Source organism: Solanum tuberosum, unplaced genomic scaffold (assembly GCF_000226075.1).
Source record: "Solanum tuberosum cultivar DM 1-3 516 R44 unplaced genomic scaffold, SolTub_3.0 scf00118, whole genome shotgun sequence".
NCBI lineage: Eukaryota > Viridiplantae > Streptophyta > Magnoliopsida > Solanales > Solanaceae > Solanum > Solanum tuberosum.
In genome coordinates, this window is record NW_006239043.1 from 968,016 (window position 1) to 987,401 (window position 19,386).

Below are 19,386 nucleotides of genomic sequence, written 5' to 3' on the forward strand. Positions count from 1 at the left end.
CCAAAGGGTAGCGGCTGCTGCGGGTTTCCCTTGTCATAAAAAAAAAAAAAAAATAATGATGGAGAACAAAGCTCATGATTATGCAGTTGATAATTGGACCCTAGGAATCATTTGCTATGAGTTTTTATATGGTGTGCCTCCATTTGAGGTCGAGAGACAGGCCAACACATTCAGAAGGTAACAATTCCTCTGTTTCTTTTCATCGTGTAACTGTTACTTGAAAAATCAAGATATAATACTAACTCAGTATTATAGAATTATGAAGGTAGACCTCAGCTTCCATTCAACACTTGATGTATCTACTGAAGCTAAGAATCTCATTAGTTAGGTATATTGATTAGTAATTTTCTATGTGTAGCTCTGTAAGAAGAAAAAACAACATGCAATAGTTACACAATACATGAGCAACTACATAGACGTAAGGGTTGTTAGTTGAACATCCTTTGTATAATACATGTATATATAAGTTAAAAGTTACATTTTATAGATACATATTAAAAGTCACTCAATATTTGTTGTTTCAAGTCTTTTTCCTATTACATAATATGAGATGTTATCTTGATTTCAATAGTTTGTATCAATGGAGTGTGAACCATTGTTGGTGCGACATTGATATAGTTTCATATGAATATTTATGTGTCATTTATATAAATAATTTTACTTGATGTTCTAATTAACTTTGAAACCAAAGTAAAAGGATACATCAAACTGATATGGCCTATCAATTACAAGCACAAAAAGAAAATAAACAATTAATATAGGTTGAAGGTGTAGAAAATCTCCTAAACTTGTCAAAAAGTTCATTCAGACACATAAACTGAATTGTTTATGTAATATATGTACTCATTATTAGATATGAGTGTTAATATGACACAAAACATGAAACTCGGAACATGCTGTGTAAGGCCCATTTAAGGGGGGAAACATGCCCTAACATGAGTTTTTCCATACTTGGACTCGAGGTCGAGACCTTTGATTAAGGGTTGTAGGATCCTATCTTTCCCACCACAACCCTTGTTGGTGAACATGTTCTAAATTAACATCAATTTAACATCTTTGGCAACCTTGTATGTGCGGCAAAAACAACATACTTGTGTAGATGTATTCTACATGTTAGATTATACTCTCACGGTTTCATTTTACTTGGTTCAACTCTAGGTTTGACTACTATTACTTCATATTGTTATTTAGTGATAATATTAGGGAAAAAAAAACTTCTTTTGATTTGCTGAAATGAACAAATAATTATTTTTTTATAAAAGCTAAATAAAATAGAATTGAGGGAATATGCCTAAGATAAAAATATGTTTGGAAAGAAATCTTGAAATAAATTTGTTATTATAATGTTTTGACAAATTTAGTCAAAGCATTATAATTAACAAATTTAGAGGGTGTTTAAATTGGCTTAAAAGTTGGTCAAACCTATTTTTAATTCAGTTTTTGACTTAAGCGTTTGACAAATATAAAAAATAACTTAAAATAAGTGAGGAAGTGTTTGACAAGGTCAAAAATGACTTAAAATAAGTCAAAAAAACAAAAGTAGGTCTCCCCCTACTTTTTATTTTTTGATTTAAAAGTCATTTAAGTTTGACTTTTTATTTTTGACTTAAAAACTATTTTTTTAAGTCAATCCAAACCTGCTCTTAGTCAAAGAAAAATTTAGTAAAAGAAGTTAGTATTTACTAGATATTAATTTATTTTACTTGACATAAATATGATCCACATGTAGATTGCATCCCTTTTCTCTCTATATATATATATTCACTTTCATTCACTTCAAATATCAAAGCAACAATTATTCAAGAAATTAAAATGGCCTCTTTTTTTACTCCATACCTTTTTCTTTTAGTACTTGTTTCAAATATTTTCAATTTTCAAACCTCTTTGTGTGACCTTCGTGCAGACGAAGCACTAATAGAAAGTATATGTAAACAAGTACAAGATCTTCAATTTTGCTTAAGCACTTTCAAACAAATTTTACCTACTCATCCATATGTCCCTGATGAAATAACGCAGGCTTCTCTTAGTCAATCGTTACAAAATGCTAACGACAATCATGCCTTCGTACAAAAAGCTAAAGCAGAAGCAAAAGACAAAGTGACCCAAGATTTGTATGCCATTTGTGTAACAAGCTATGAATTGTTGACAAGTTTACTCCAAGATTCTATTCAAGCATTAGCTAAAAAGGATTATAATGGCTTGGAAAATTCACTTTTTAAGTGTCCCAGACTTGTGAGTGACTGTCAGAATGCACTTGGTAGTAAAACAACGCCTGAAATGTTAGATAGGAGTAGAAAACAGTTTGATCTAGTATTAATGGCAAAAATTGGTGAAGGCCTCATTCAGAAATAGATAGTTTAAATGATTGTTATAAATCAATTTGTATTTCTTGAAAGCTAGCAACTAATTATAAAGAGGAGATTGATATTTTAATAAATCATTCTTGTCATTTTCATTTCAACCATAGCATATCCTTTTACCCTTACTTTTTAGAAAATTTTCCCCGTCAACTACTCATTTATACTTTTTTATGATTTAATTAGTAAGATGTAAGTTAATAATGAGCCTCAAAATATCACATTTACAAAAAAATGTACATCAAGTTGGTAATGATCTCATGTTCTTATTTAAACTTATGTAAATAACGAAAGACATAAAGGAAAATGAATTGTTCAATGACCCTCTGTTCTTCTTTTCGAGACCCTTAATTAATCATGTACATACGATTCCCCATAAGTAAATACAAATCAAGATTGATAATGAATATCATGAACATTTTGATAGGATGGATCTGGTCGCACTCAGTGGCGTAGCCACTTAATGTGAAAAATGATCAATTGGACATTTGTCATAAAAAAATTTCGCTATATATATATTATTATTTTTAATTATTTTTTTTTATATTTTCAACCTTGTGTTTCTTGAAAAAATCCTAGATTCACAATTGGTTGTACTTGATACAATGAGAGGATTTTGTTCATTCTTTTACTATTTTACCCCTTTTCAAAATGCTACCTTTAAACAACATCGTTTGAGGTAGCCTTCGTAAAAATGGATGTACAAATTATTCAAAGTAAAACAATAGGAATTTGTAAATCTTGAATGTAAGATAAAGTTAACTACTACAAATTAAAATGCAAAAGTAACATAGTTATTCATTAGATTCTTTCCAAGGATTTAGGGTTTTTATTTTGGTCATATACCAAGATGGTCCCTTAAAGTTGACACAATACCTTTTTGATGATAAAACAGAATTCTTGTAGAGAATATGTGAATATACGAGATTATATTGACCAGTACATTTGTCAATTAGACACCTAAAGTGGTGGTGGCCACCTAAAAAAATAGTGACAAGTTGTTCCTTTGAAACCAAAATTGATGCCCAAAAAAAGAATCTTCATTATCCTGATTTCACATTTGAAATAAAAAAGTTCTATTAGTACAAAAAGAAGATGAGAATTTTCAAGTATGCTTATAAATCCTCTCAATACTCTATTATCAAAAACAACATTTACAATTATATTTGATCAAGTTTCAAGTCAAGATTCCTTTAATGTTGATAATGCATCTTTTGTTGCTGCAGAAATCACAGCATCTGAAGCATTTGGCAAATAATAGTACTTCCCTGGGGAATCAACAATTTAGAAGACAATTTGTCAGAGATATAGTACTAGCATTTTGAAGAATTACATGAACCAAAACTAGTAGACGACAAACCTTGAGCTACTCTCGCGATTTCTTTGGCAAAACCTGTAGAAACAAACTTATTTTCTGTATCTATGACGAGGAGAGACATTCCTGCTTTGTATATTTTACCAGCCACCTCAAGAATTTCGTCCTACAAAAACATAGCAATGAACCTTCAAAAATATGATGATAGAGAAAGCGTAATGATCTGTTCTACATAAAGAAAGACGGATGTAGCATATGTTCAATGGGTTCAACTGAACCCAACATATTACAAAGCATCAATGTACAACTACGCTTCAGTCCCAAACAAGTTGGATGGGGTCAGTTATATGAAATCCCCACTGGCCATGTGATATTACAAAGCATCGATGTATATGTGAAAAATCACTAAACTTTTAACAAATATTAAATTCTAAACACATAATACTAAAAACGCAGTGAGTTCAGTGATGAGTATCATAAAGGTTGAACTAATCAAAGCTTAAACCTTATGTCCTTTAACCTTACATTTGACCACTTGGTTTAGAGGCTCATAGAAATCTCAAACTCAAGTACATCTTTTTTCTGCTTCAAAACCTAAAATTAGCTCAATTGTGCCTTCAAGGTGAAATAGTTGACGCCAGTAATGCTTTAATGAATGTCCATTTAATATAAATTTGGAGGAAACAGTTCTTAGTTCATTAACTTGAAAATTCAAGTATGTAAGAAGACACTATAGCCAAGGCGATCTGTTTTTGCCAGCACGTCACTTTGACATAAACACTAGGCAAGTCATGTAGCATTTAGAACCAAGAGAAGTCATTTATGTTGTGTGGGAACTCTGAGGCATAGGTGTAACTTGAAGTAGGCTTTTCTAATTTCAAGTCAAAATAAGCAATTGTATTTCAAGTAGGGTACCAAGGAATTTAAAGAATGTCAATTTGGTTATTTACCTTCAGCTCTTGAGCAGAAGGCCTGGGTACATCGGAAGCTTCAGCTTCAGGATCATTGGATCTTTTAAGAGATATGTTAGCTCTACCATCTGTAATTGCAACAATCATGATACGTCCAACATCACCACTCTTTTCTGCATTCATCCCAACTCTAACTGCCTGAAAAAAGTTAGCTAAAGCTATCATATAACAGAAATCATCAAAATTAGAAAATTCCTTTACCCAAAGCTGCAGCAATCTTGATGTTAGTTAGAAACAAAAGGTAGAATGCAAGAATGTGACCCTCTGTGTAAGCAAGTAAAGTTGATTGTTTTGACCTGTAGGTCACGTAACCATGTTTTAAAAGAGTGTTTTGCCGGCCAAGGACGAGGCTATGTATGTTGACGCCTTGATACACCTAGCAATTGGGAAGCCTTGTGCAGTCTGTTATATGAGTTACTTTCCACAACATACAAAATTGATTCTCTAGAATTGACAGTCCCAAGAGAGGGAAAGGCTATCAGTTATTAAACATTATTTATGAGGTTTTACTGTATTAGCAACAAAAAAATCAAGATTTTCAATAAGAACTTGGTATGTAGGATTTCATTTGACCAATATGTTAGCTAATTCTTAGTCCTCAATATCTAAGTCCAGAATAATAACTTAAGTCTAGAAAAAAGTTCATGGATGAAAAACTTCAAGCAACAAAGAGAACACATGATACCATATATTATTTACAGAACTTAAATAAAACAGGGAATACATTCTCATTTCTCCAGAATAAAATTATAATTGACTATTCAGAACACTGATTATTATATAGAAAGTTTGTTACTTTTAGAATATAGAAAGGTTTGAGAGCTTATGTAGAGAGGCGACAAGACCAAATTTGAAAAAGATGTTTCCATAACTAATTACTCCTAGGACACTGTCCTCATAGCATTGGCAAGAGAAGCATTTCTTGTTTACATTTGAAGTCAATTGAAGGTAGAAGTACTTCAAAATTTTCTATATAAGAGAAACTAAAATTAGACAACTAATGTGACTGAATAACTGTTCATCTAAAGTGAACTAGACCAAGATTCTAATTTCTAAGATATCTTTGCATGTTCAATTTTTACTCTGTGTACTAATCGTTTTACATGTGGTGGGGTGGAAGTAGGGTAGTCATTACTACCAAGACTAGCAAAATTATAGAACCTAGAGGGAAGGTTGTCATGTGAGAAATTACAAGGGATATTAATCCAATTCTAAAAGTAATTATCTTCTTAAGTTTTCAAATTTTACTTCAAGTGTACTGTTTGTCTAGTCAGCCAAGATCATCTGAATGGGGCCAATTCTTCTAAATAATGGAAATAAACATGTGTGTGTTATGTTTGTATAAACCAAAGAAATTACAATCACACATTCACCACGCAAAATAAAATTGAAGAGAAAATCTGATATCATCCGCAGCAATAGAAACTGATCCAATTCACATACCGTTGTAAGCCCATGAGCAAGGGGTGAACCCCCACCACAGGGAAGTTTTTCAAGACGATTTCTTGCCATCGATATTGACCTAGAAGGTGGCAACAAAACTTCAGCAGCATCTCCTCGGAAGGGAATGATACAGACCTGTATAGAGTTTATCATTAACATAATAAGAAATTTCCTTTGGTCTCCCCAAATAATCTATGCCGAGGAGACAAGCTCATGGATACCATCAGGCTCAGCTAGAAATTAACCAATAAGGAAAAGAAAGAGATTGAGAAAAGGATTAAATCAATGGACTGTAGTCACAAAGAATCTAAAAAGGAGAATGGCTGATAAGTAGATGACTAAAGGAATTTTTACTTTGTTTAGAGAACAAAAGCAACCTCTTCAAGTGTATGCAGCAAGTGCACATATGAAAAAATCACTACATGGAAAGAACATGAGATTTACTTTAGTACTATAACCTTTTACAAGCTGTCTGTTTCAGATCAATCACTAGTTGTTTTCCGTCTTAAGTAACATTCCTTTACTCTTTTGATTTGCAAGTGAAATAGAACACCAAGGACATATCTACTGACTAAATTATTCAGGGCCATACCTGTTATGAAGTTATAAAGAAATGCTTAACTAATTTTTCCGTCCATGATCCAACTAAGATTCTCTCTCCTCTCTTTGTTCCCCACTCACTTAAATGTATGTTAGTTTTCTCTATTTCTTTCCTTTCATCCTCAATGATTAAAAAGATTACTATGTTAGATCCCGAGTCTAAGTTAACAATTTAACATATACCGAAGCAAAATATATTTTGCTGCCGGTGGACAGAGAGACAATTTTATAAAGGAATATGACAGTAGTAAAATTTGGGGCAAATATCACATTCAGTGTTAACAGTATACAGTACTATTAGGATTGAAAGTTGACCTGATCTCTGCTTGTATAACTCTCTGCAAGTAGCTTAAGTGCTGCTCCTTTGGCATTCTGCATTCTATTCAATGCCATACTCCCACTAGCGTCAACTACGAATATCACCTGAAAGACACAAATCATCGAGAGTAGGATTTAGTCAATACTTTGTCTACTTGGTTACGTCCTTCAGTAGACATCTCAAATATCATAAACCAGTTGCTCATTAACCACTGCTATCAAATATTGAGATTTATATAACAGCTAAGGTAACAAAGGCTAGCTTTAAGTAGTCTAGTTAGAATAGAAGCTTCTATCCACACTGTGATTAAAGTTTTCAAGATCTGCAAGTTTGAATGAACAATATCAAAGTCATAACCATGATTCTCAATGTACATTTTCTCATCTACCACAAATTTCATATCAAATAGTAAACTTCAGATATCAATTAGGATAGCATAGGCAAATTTAAGGAGCCAATTTGAATAGAAGCTTCTATCCATATTGTGATTGAAGTTATCAAGATCTGCAAGTTTCAATGAACAATATCAAGTGCGAAGTTAGTATATGTTCCATCATGCCAATCTCTTGCTTCTTTTTCATGATATCAGATGAAAGACTTAGTTATGTGCATTGAGGAATAATAAGAATTATAAAGAAATTATAAGGAACGTTAACATATAAGTACCTTAACAAGAACATAGCTTCAAAAGAACAGATGAAGACTTCAAGGAGGTAATCAAGAAAAAAGAAAATTAACTTTACCAGAGCTCCTGCTTTGCGTGCCATTCTTTTGGCTCTCATGTCAGTTTTTTCTACATAAACCTTCCGAGTTTTTTGGACATCCTTTGCTCTTCGTAACTTCTGATATGGCGCAGCAGCTCTTAGAGTTGCATCAACTGCCAATCTCTTCACTGGACCCTGTCTAGGTACATCCTTGTTAGAAGAGATAATTAAACACTAGTTTGCTAAATGATAAATCATTTGTTGTTTACTGTAACCATTGATTTGATCAATTCTTCAAGGGAAATCAATAACCTAATGAGACTAATGGAATAATAAAGGGAAAAGAAACAGTAACCTTTGGAAGCATTGGCTTTATATATCGACCTCTATCTTCAGAGAAGATGACATTCTTTGCTCGTCCAGCTTTTCCTTTGCGCCTTTGTGCTTGTTGTGCAAAGAAGAGAAGCTTTTCATCCACTAAACCACCTTCCGCATCGAAAATAAACTCATCAGGTACTTGATCCTGTTGCTGCTCGTTTTCCTCATCTTTCTCATCCTGTTAACAAATTAAAAAATATCTGGTCAACGAGATCAATCATCCCCCTTCCCTCCCCTCCCAGCATCTTGTTGGTTGGAGCAGATAGGAGCACGTAAGTAATGAATCCCCACCTTCAACCCCTCCCCAAAAGAGAGAGAGAGCAAGAGAAAAACATTTCTTCTCAACAAACCTCTTGATCTTCTTCTTCTTCTTTTTCTTCTTCGTCGTTCTGCTCTTCTGAAGAATCTTGATTTTGGGGAGGGGGAGGGGGAGGAGGTGGCGGCTGGTTTTGCTGGTCCGGTGGGTTTTCCATTATACTTGAACGTGGAAGGATGACCAGCTCTACCTACATGAATGGATTTATTAGAAAAATGCTGAATCGCTTGCCAAGGAAAAAGTCTTCTGGATTGATGAGCAAAGCCAAAAAAACAGACTAACAGATGCAACGTTACTGAGAAGCATGACGTGGAAGCAAAGCTGCCTGAGGGTAAGAAAAATCAGTTTACAAATTGAAATGAGATGGGATGCATATTATCAATAGCAATCTTCAGCCAAGAAACATTTTAGAACACTGGTTCCACTATTCGTCCATTCAGCTACCTTAACTCCACAACTAATTAATGCAAGGGAGAGGGTCTCATCCAATCTGGTATTTAACACCGGTGGTCCCAGATGACACGAGGTTATTAAATAAGTCAAGTAACAAAAAAAATTATTACAACAATCCAACTCCTTTCCATCTATATCTATCTATCTATCTATATTACATTAAAAGAATGAACTCCTAACTTGAATGTTAAATTACTATAATATCCCTAACTTAGGTTGTGACTTTTTCGATAAGTTGTGACTTTTTTCGAAGGGTTGTGATTTTTCGATGAGTTGTGACTTTTCCAAAGAGTTGTGACTTTTTCAATAAGTTGTAATTTTTCCAAAGAGTTGTGACTTTTCGAGAGAAGGCCCAAAATAATCCCTCATCTTTGGGTTAAGACTCAAAGTCATCCTTGAGATTTCACATGGAGCACTAATAGTCCCTCACGTTTGCAATATTGGTGCACTTTTGGTCCTCCCCTAAACTTTTGCCTATTTTTATATATTTAGTAGAAATAATAACTCTATGTGAGAGAAGGTGAAAAGAAGAATACCTTGTTTTGTTCAGTATAAATATTACTGCAGCTAAACTAAGAACATTTTAACATATGACATTGCAAGAAAAGAAAAATTTGTACTATTGTACGTGAAATCATCGTGATGAACCTCTCGACTTTACCTGCAATACAATTTCTACTAAACAAAATAAGGTGTTTTTCTTCTCACAATCTCTCACATGGAGTTATTATTTCTACTAAATATATAAAATGACGATTAAAACTTTCCATACATAAATTATGAATAAAATCAATGTTAAAAAATAGGCAAAATTTTGAAGGAGGACCAAAAGTGCACCAATATTGCAAACATGAGGGACTATTAATGTTCCATGTGAAAACTCAAGGATGACTTTGAATCTTAACCCAAAGATGAGGGACTATTTTGGGCCTTTTCTCTGACTTTTCCAAAGGGTTGTGAGTTCTCGAAAAGGTCATAACTTTTCATATAAGGTCCAAAAAACATTTGTTCATACTACCCTTTGTTGACTATAAATAGAGGGGCTTTCTCTCATTTTTCAACCACAAACCTTTTAATCTTCTACTCTTCTTCTTGCATTTTAAATTTTTTTGTGTGATTTATTGTCGTTGAGTGAGTTCGAAGTTTAGCGGAATATGAGGTACCACTATTCTGATAAGGTAAGTCGTTCTATCCTAAGAGGGTATATTCCTAAGACTAATTACATAATTGAACCTCATCAAATTGAAATAAATGTATATGTTATTGCATTTAACTAATTAATTTTTTCATTGACCATCTTCATAGATTTGCGTGAATAAGAGATATATATGACGATCCACGTTGAACATTCACAAAAGAATTTGCAATATTATTTTTTGCTAAGCTTATTATTCAAATCTTCGCTTAAATAAGCAATACTATTTACTATGACATATATTTTTTAAATTGGTAATCACGTGCAACGCACGTGTCAAAAAACTAGTATACTGAAAACACATCATATTAAAGCCTGCACTGTTGATGAAGAAATTTGAACGTAGCACAGAGCTTTATTCTTTGAACCCTATCAGAACTAAGAAGGTCATAGTGAACTCAAGGAAACTCATGTTACTAACTTCCCCATAATTTTACATGCAGAAATTTAAATGCAGCAAGGAACTTCTTTTTCCAAAGGAATTTTGTGTCTCTACCAGAATCAATGCTATGAGCCCCATCGACTAAATAGTACAGCAACAATAAGGGCCCTACTCTTGAAAATAAGGATATGCATAATTTATGCATCAGAGAGTAATATCAACTGAAGCCTTCAAAATCAAAATAACTAAAACCAAGATATCCAGAAGAGAGAAATCAAAAAGGTTAACTGCTACTCTTTTCTTAATGTCAAAAAGAAAATTAATTAATAATTATGCCTCAAGTAGCTAATAAACATTATGTTGTATTCTCCAAATAGTATTGATTTAAGAACAAGAAATACCAAGAGACAGACAGAGAACTGAACAAGCATGTCTGTGCGAAGTTTTTGCCAAGGTAGTGTGCAAAGCCAGATATACAATATCACAATTCAGACCACAAAGAATTGAACAAAACAATACTGTACCATGATACTGCATCCGATGAATAAAATAATTAATAGTTATTGTTTAACAGTGTTGCCAGATGCGCATTTAAGCCTTGAAGCGAGGCTCAAAACGTGTTGAGTGCTTCGCCTCGCTTAATGTGCACATCAATATCGTCATCAAGGTTCTAAAGCATATTTTTCCTTGCCAGCCTCTTCGGAAGAAGCGACACTTAACAATTGATATTTCACTTTATTGTATTTTTTTTCAATTTCTTTGTTCATATATTTGTCTTTCATGCTTAAATTATTAGTCTTGAATCAAAACCTAAATATATTTGTATTTTTTCTCCCTTTATGCTTTTTCTCATAACGCCCACGCTTTATTTGCGCTTAAAGCCCCAACGAACCTTAAGAGGTTTTTTTGCGCTTTTTGCTTTTGATAACACTGATTGTTTATTTATCTAACAGTTTGAGAATACGGTTAAGGAAACACAAAACCAGCAAATACTTACAGATTTTTTCAGGTCATCAACATTTACTCTCTCACGTCCATCGATGGCAGCTAAGCATTTGGCTACACGAGCAGCATATAGTTCAGCTCGGTGCCCCTGGTATTCAAATAATGGATAATTGAATAAGTTTGTATGTATGTTAGAAGTGACATAAAGAAACATTGAAGAAGCAGCAATTTTAAATGAAATAGCCCTATCATATTCTTTTCTGACTTCAAGTCAATAAAGTCATTGTCAAATATAAGGTGGCATCTTTAGTCAGTCTTGAGATAGTGTGAATCAGGATCAGGTTGCCCCTGTAAGACTTCTACATGAAAAACTCAAATTCGTTGCATACTATAGTTTTTCTTTAATATTACATTTTATGCTCTATTCTTCTAGGACTTTGGAGAACCCTCTCAACTAAGATGTCAATAATAGAAGTCTTTCTGTGTACAACAGATTACTTTGATCTAAAGAAAGTTATTCCCAAGACTTAAGGTTCAGCGTAGAGCACTTCAACGGCAATTGAGGAGAATTTCAATATTAAATACCTGACAGCCACCACGGATGGCTTCCATGACCAGGTATTTTAGTTGATCTCTACTGATTGTGACATCCTTCAAATACTCCCTTGCCAAAATAATCTGTAGAAGAGCTATCAGACCATTGGTTGACACAGGGAAAGATAAAATAAGAAAAGCATGTGAGAAATAATATTAATTCATCAATTAAGCAAAATGGTAGGTAATGGAAGTTTTCTGAACTCTTATTAAACTGTTCTACCCTAAAGGTTAGAGAGTGTAATGAAATAATTCCCTCAATAAAGCATAATGTATTGAATACAGAGTAATCAATTTTTTGAAAACTTGTCATCAATTAGATGCTTGCATAAATTGCAGCAAGCTAGCATTGGTTTCTGAAAATGGAAAGAGGTATTCCAAGTGGTAAGACTAACAAAATGGAGTAGAAGGATAGTATATCAGGATAGAGTGAGACATTTGTTTAAAAGAAAGTTTTTTCATATCCTGGGATTGGGGCTGGGTGGCTCATCTCCAAGGAGGAGGTCAAGAATATAACAGTGGACTATAAAATTCAACAGGAGAGAGTTCTTGTTACGACAGAAGGATGTACCAAAAAGTTTGCTATAAAACATCTTTAGGTTAGGCTAGGTCTGTCACCAGGTTTCATGCACAAAACAAATGAGAGTTAGTAGGGGAAGACAGAGGAATTTGTTCAGGTGGATAAGGATCAGTGACAAAGACAAGCATAGCAGGAAATGGTGCTCTGTTCTAGCAGCATTTATGTATCATAATCTTCCGAAGCCACTTAATGGTCAATGACCTAGAGTACATGCTTTCTTTTCACCATATAATACCTGTGTTTTTCCATTGTCTGTTTCTTCATCCACCATTTTAAAAACTTCATTGCTACACTCCTGAAAACGTGTTGCTATGTCTACAGCTGCAACACGGTCTTCAAAACTCATTGGAAGATCTGCACTGCAGTAGGATTCTATGATTATTAATTGAAGAAGACAACTGAACCTCTAACGGCAGGTGAAATAGGAAAAGAAGCACAAGGATCAAATGCACCTTAGAATTTGCCAGAAACCAGAAATAGGGATTCATGAGGTTGAAACCAAATGGCAAAAGCTAAAAAAATCAGGTTCCAAGTATACTTATACCTAGCCATTGGATTATTCACCAAACATAGACTTAAAAAGTTTTTGCATAGTAATATGAAAGACAATTTTGTACCTTAAATTAATTGCAATACGGTCTAGTAGATGTTCACGAACCGCACCCTCTTCAGGGTTATATGTAGCAATTAGTAGTGGCTTGCATGGATGGCGGAAGCTGATTCCCTCTCTTTCTACAGTATTGACTCCCTCTGTCAATACATTAAGAAGTAGGTTACTTATACCTTCATCTAATAGATTGATCTCATCAACATATAGAACTCCTCGATGAGCTTCTGCAAGGAGGCCCGGTTGAAAGACAGTGGTTCCAGATTTCACAGACTCCTCAACATCAACAGAACCAATCAATCTATCTTCTGTGACACCAAGAGGAATCTACAATACAAATGTATGTAGTAAAATGTAAGAGACAAAAGAACCATCTCTACCTTGGAAAAGTATTTAGTGCAAATTACCTGAACAAATGGAGATTTAACTATCTGGGTCTTGATGTTGCCATCAGAGTCATATTCTACTCTGTCAGCTAGCCCACCTTCCCACCTGAAGGCTGGTAATACATTTACTGTTCTCCAAGAAAATAAAAGCAAAGACGGTTTTCTATGCATAAAAAGCTTGAAATAATTTGGACATCTGAAGTGATGTTTATCCGTAGGAATTGTGATGTGTAGAGAAACATTATATGAGCTAGGGTACAAGAAATAGCAGCTATTGAACAGCAGATTACAACTTAAATGATATAAAAAAAATGGATTTGAATGTTAAGTCTGAATATAGATGTAAGCCACAAGGCTACTGCAATCTTGCTCCAAAACACAAACTCACCACCTCCTCTTCATGTAAGAACATTACTTTAGAAACAATCAAACAACAACTTTTGTGCGAGCAAAGCAGCTTGGTATATAAGCTAATAGAATATGTGAAAACACCACAGAGTGAATTAGATGAACACAAATTTGTAATAAAGAACTTTCAAGAGCCATGTCTTGAAGTTCTTTTAATATCTCTGTTACTTCGAATGTCGTTCAAAGGTTCCATGTCATGGAATTTTAAATGCTATCTACAATGCATAATTAATTAAAATTCAGTAAGCTTACTCTTCGGGACAGTTCGGATCAGCATTTGCCATAGAGCCAACAACTACTTCAATTGGTGGCAGAATAGCATGCAACCCACGTGCCATTACAGTTTTAGCTGTTCCACGCTTCCCACATATTGCAATTCCTCCTATCTCACGGTCAATGGCCCCAAGTAAAAGAGCAGTTTTAATAGCATCCTGCATAAAGTTGGCCCCAGAAAGAGACATATTGATGAAAAACTAAGTATCCATTATAATTAGCATTCTAACTGTACAAGGGAACAATTATGAATTTAACCATCAAAAGAGCACCGAATACAAAGTCAACGAATATTGCATAGTGCAAACCATAAAAAGTGTATGCCTTCCACAGTCTTTAACATATATGGAGGGCATAAAAGCTGAACTAAACAAAAGCAAATTTTCGTCAAGAGCTGATGATAGTCACGACAATTTCAGTTCTTAGCATCAGAGCTGTTTTGTTCAACTGCTTCCTCCCTAGTTCTGCATGCAAACCTCATTTTAACCCTACAGTTAGTTTGCCTTGCCAAAGGAAACTGAAAAACTCTGTCATATCTCCCCCAGCCAGTACCAAAAAACTCATTAATCAGTCAACCAACTATGGCTCGATCCCAAACTAGTTGAGCCAGCTATATGATTCCTCTATATTGGTTCCTCTGTAGACCCATTTCCTTCCAACACTATACAACTTTTCTTTTAACAAATTCAGATTTTCGCTAGATTCACATTATTTCTCATATTGATACACATTCTTACCGCACTTATGAAAACGAAAAATACTCCAGTGTCACTTGAATGTTCAATTCCCAAAAAAATTCCATGTTTCATTTGAAAAGTTTAGACAAACTCAAATAACAAACCAACTAGATCTTTTTTTTTGAGACAAAGGTAACTAACTAGATCTTTAAAGGTTAAAGAAATAAGTGAATGTCTTGGGAATGTTCTTGATCAAGAAAATAAATGTCTTGGGAAGGTTACCAGTTACAAACAAGGGATTGGTCCTTTAGAGAGATTCTTTGAGGCAAATTAATATTTTTATGGATTCAAACCAAGCCTCATACTTGTACATTTCTAACAACATTAACCTAGATTAATGTAGATATAGATAAACAATTACTACTAGAAGTCACTACAAAGCATTAGAAGCTTATGGAATTCACATCTGCTTAGTATTTACACAATATAACACCAAAGGAGGATCCAAGATTTAAACCTTGATAGTTTCAACCTTAAAAGGTTCTTAGCACTAAACGTATAGTACTTTCAAAAGTTATGTATTCAAAATTTAATATTTGTTGAAATTTTACAAGTTTTTCACGAATTTTGTTGGACCGGTAGCTAATACACTACAAGTCCTACGCTGCTTGATCTGTCGACAGGTGCGTGTCAACATTAGTGGAGGATCCGACATGGGTGCGGCAATATCTTTGGATAGTCTAAGTAATATTCTACAACAACTACTACTACTACTAAACATTTCAGTCGCAAACAAGTTAGGGTTCCACTAAATGAATCCCCACTTCTTCATTTTAGCTCATTTCAAATCATCTTGTACTAAATTTATTCTATTAACATGTCGAAGGCACTGCATCTATTCATATAAGCAAGTAGCAAACAGTTAAAATGATACAACCTAGGGAGAACCACACCCTAAAAGCTAGCTATTAGGGTGGGAGAGCCCAAGGCTATATAAACCCTACATAAGCTCCCCATTTAACCAATGTGGAACTCAAGTCCCATACCTTGCAATGGACCATAATAAACCATCACGCTCACATCCATCAACCTTGATGGCTCGACACTAGGTATCTTTCACTCTTCCACAAATAGGTAGCTCTTTCCCCAGGCTAACACTGCAATACCAGCGTAAGCATCCATGGCACAGTGGGCACAAAGGATGGTGGGTAGTTATGAATAATATTAACTCAAGGAGAACCACACACCAAAAGCTAGTTATTAAGGTGGGAGAGCCCAACTATATATAATCCTCACATCCTCTCCCCATTTAAACAGGGGCGAATTTATATAACCTAAAATATGGGGCACATGAACTTTTGGTTTCTCTTTAAAACTACGTATTTTATGTATATATTTTCTAAAATTGGTATAATATAATATATTGCACTCGTGTCATATAAGTCTAAACAGTGCACTTGTTGAATATTGAGTTTTTTTTTGGCGGTAGGGGAAATGTGGAGGGGATTACCATGTGGGGAATCGAACCCTCAGCAAGTAGTCAACCAACTGAGCTACTAAATTCCCCAATATTGAGTTATTTAGCTAGTGGAACAGGGATCAATTTTTTTCTAGTAGTGCACTCATGTTCTAGAAATCGTAGATTCGCCTCAACTCAAGTCCAATACCTTGCAATGGACCATAACATAAAAATCAGAGCAAATGTGTATTATACCTGTCCAACAACAGCAGCTAGAGGAAAATACTGTCTACCAAAAGAATTATTCTGGGGTTTCTTTTCCGGTTCTTCTGCTTCAGCAACAACAGCTCCATTAGGTGAATCAATAGTAGCAGTAGCATTTATACTAAACCGAAATTTCAACCGTTTTCGATTCGGAAAACAAGTTGAAGATAGAATTGGGCATGGTTTCAAATATGTGAAAAATGTTGAAGATTGAGAACTTGATAGTGATGTATATGTTACAGTTGAAGTACAAAATGAAGAAGAAAACACCATTTTTGTTTATAGCATTTGAAGAATTTTAGCTCGGAAGAAGAGTTTTTGAGTGTTCTTCAGCACTTTTTGAGTTTCTGTTATCTATTGTTTTATCTTTGTTTGATTTTCTGTTTTCTCGGGTAAACGGGTTTGCCCGTTCGGGTCGAGTTGTGAAACGGTTATGAGGTACAATAATAGAATATGGGGACCCGTTAAGAGTAAGGAAGGTGGAAGAGTGGTCATAAATGGGCCACGTGTTCAAGTGAGGAATAGACTATGAGCTCGTTTGGTACTAGGGATATGGGATAACTAATTTCCGAATTACTTTTATCTCATATTTATGTATTTTTATTAAATGATTAGTTAAGTAGAGTTTAGTAATTCATGTAATACTTTTTCTTTTGGATTTCTCATCTGGTGTCCGATATCCACATTGGAGCCCTATTAAATTCGGATTCGCACCGGAAAGTTCCACATTAGGGGTAAAGCGCTCCCTAATTTCCCATCCAGTGTCCGGCACCCACATTGGAGCCCTACTAAATTCGAATTCGCGCCGAAAAGCCCCACATTGGGGGTAAAGCGCTCCCTAATTTCTCATCCGGTGTCCGGTACCCACATTGAAGCCCTACTAAATTCGAATTCGCGTCGGAAAGTCCCACATTGCGGGGTATAGCGCTCCCTAACAAAGGTGACTTCGTACCCAAGGAGGCTCGAACCCAAGACCCCTTAGTTAAAGATGAAGGAGTACTTACCACTCCATCACAATCCTTGTTGGTAAATCATGTAGTAAAGTTTCACCTTCTATCATAAATAAACTAATACATAAATTTTCTCATCAGTTATATATGTATTAGTTATGTTGATATCTGAAGCGCATACCAAACACCTAATTAAATTTTATATACATAAATAACATATTTCCTAATCAATTATCAAGCATAATATTACTCATTTATAATTTAAAATATATTTGAACAACACACTTACAGATTAACTACCAAACAATTTGCACAACTCACTTCAAACTAACTACCAAACAATCCCTAATTATGTGAAGAGTATAAGCAAATATTTATTAATAATGAAAGAGATTGTAATACATGAATTACTTACTTAAAAACTTAAAAAAGGATCTATTCTTTCTAATTAAATATTTTAATCTCGATAATGTGAATATACATAACTGTTATTCCACCTTCTATTCCACTAAATAGACGATTTACTTTTGTCTATCGCATAAAAAGAAGTGCAATTACAAATGAGCAGGAGAATATATATTTATATTCTGTATCGAAATATTGGGTCCAGTTGGACCCATCGAGCTAATAAGCTACATCTTGCCATTGAGTACATCAAGGGACAAAATAGTCCATTTAACAGATTAATTTAACTATACACAAATCAAAATACAGTACAACAAAGAATATCCAAAATATCAAAACCTAAAGCAATTCAGAAAATTATCATCTTTCTCCCAACAATGATTCAAGAAGTGCAGCCTCTTCTTCCTGCAAAATGAGATATCATTTAGAACATTCAGTGGTTGAAAAAAAAAAGTTTACTCCCCTCTGTTTCAATGTTTGTCCTGTTTTGACTTGGCACGGAGTTTAAGAATGTAACAGACTTTTGAATACTGTGAGATCTTAAACTAAAAAAACGTAGAATATACCAAAATGTCAGAAAGGTGAAACTAAAGAGTTGCCGAAAAAGGAAAGAGGCAATCTTTTTGAAACGGTGGGAGTAGTATATGTTAACTAAAGTATAATGTACATACCACTAAGGCGTTAAATTCAGTCTCCTCGTCTATGGCGCTGATGATGGCCGGGTCTTCCAAGAGTTCCTGATGAAGGGAAGTACACAGACATTGTAACATAATATTCTAACTGGAAAAATCAAGCTAAGAGAGAAGTGTACAGTCAAAAAACGGAGACTGCACACGAAATCACTCAGGTGCAATATAACTGTGACTGTTGAATTCATATTTCTGTTCTTAAGCGTTTTGTTTCATGGCACCTTTCTTCAATAAAGCATGTGCCTTATCTAAGATTCGTCTACCCTTAAACAAATGTGTTCCGATTTCATAGAGGTTGAGACGCCTTGTCTAGTACCTTCTTTGATCTATCGAGAGAACCTTAGCAATAATAATCTTATGAATGTTTGCTACTAGACTCAACAAGTCTGTAACCTTTGATGTTTTCTGCTTTACCCTTATTCGGGCTTTATAGTTACATAAGAGAGTTTATTCACAGGGAGCTTGTATTGTCAATTTGTCCCCATACCATCACCCTTCATTGTTGAAGTAAGTGTGACGTCATCAGGCTCCGGTGCTTTATCTGCAGAACAGCTTTCAACTATTTCCCACTGTTCATTTTTGGATAACATCCTTTACAACCATTATTTCACCTTTCCTCTCACTATCGGTTCTACTCTGCGAGTGGTGGTTTTGACTACCTCTTCTTTGTACAATTGTTAAATAGAAACTCACTGTTACCCCCCCCCCCCCACCAA

The 19,386-nt window shown here is 34.5% G+C and overlaps 2 protein-coding genes and 1 pseudogene across 2 annotated transcripts in view; 1 reads left to right on the top strand and 2 right to left on the bottom strand.

Moving 5' to 3' along the window:
• LOC107061130 (serine/threonine-protein kinase Aurora-3-like) overlaps nt 1–332 on the top strand; it is a 2,758-nt pseudogene extending 2,426 nt beyond the window's left edge.
• Nucleotides 333–3,362: 3,030 nt separating this feature from the next.
• Nucleotides 3,363–16,977, bottom strand: LOC102584630 (magnesium-chelatase subunit ChlD, chloroplastic). Its single transcript, XM_006350150.2, has 15 exons — nt 16,618–16,977; nt 14,206–14,384; nt 13,567–13,651; nt 13,170–13,486; nt 12,788–12,911; nt 11,964–12,056; nt 11,431–11,526; nt 8,438–8,593; nt 8,065–8,265; nt 7,749–7,904; nt 7,002–7,109; nt 6,087–6,221; nt 4,623–4,781; nt 3,718–3,838; nt 3,363–3,625 (listed from the first exon to the last, which is right to left on the bottom strand). Exons 1-15 carry the CDS (start codon nt 16,897–16,899, stop codon nt 3,540–3,542), a joined length of 2,298 nt encoding a protein of 765 aa, XP_006350212.1. The 5' UTR covers nt 16,900–16,977; the 3' UTR covers nt 3,363–3,539.
• Nucleotides 16,978–18,130: 1,153 nt separating this feature from the next.
• Nucleotides 18,131–19,386, bottom strand: part of LOC102584951 (uncharacterized) — a 7,275-nt gene continuing 6,019 nt past the window's right edge. The window contains exons 9-10 of the mRNA XM_006350151.2: nt 18,653–18,718; nt 18,131–18,386 (exon numbers count right to left, since the gene is read on the bottom strand). Coding sequence (XP_006350213.1) covers nt 18,342–18,386; nt 18,653–18,718 — 111 coding nt within the window. The 3' untranslated portion in view covers nt 18,131–18,341. The remainder of the gene's footprint in view (nt 18,387–18,652; nt 18,719–19,386) is intronic.

What these genes read in the sequence shown, in the direction of transcription:
- LOC102584630 (XM_006350150.2), bottom strand. Translation starts at nt 16,899, where the DNA reads ATGGTGTTTTCTTCTTCATTTTGTACTTCAACTGTAACATATACATCA. An exon ending in TTAAATCTCCATTTGTTCAG is followed by an intron (nt 13,487 to 13,566) that starts GTAATTTGCACT and finishes TTTGTATTGTAG; the next exon opens with ATTCCTCTTGGTGTCACAGA. An exon ending in TTGCTCATGGGCTTACAACG is followed by an intron (nt 4,782 to 6,086) that starts GTATGTGAATTG and finishes AACTTTTTTCAG; the next exon opens with GCAGTTAGAGTTGGGATGAA.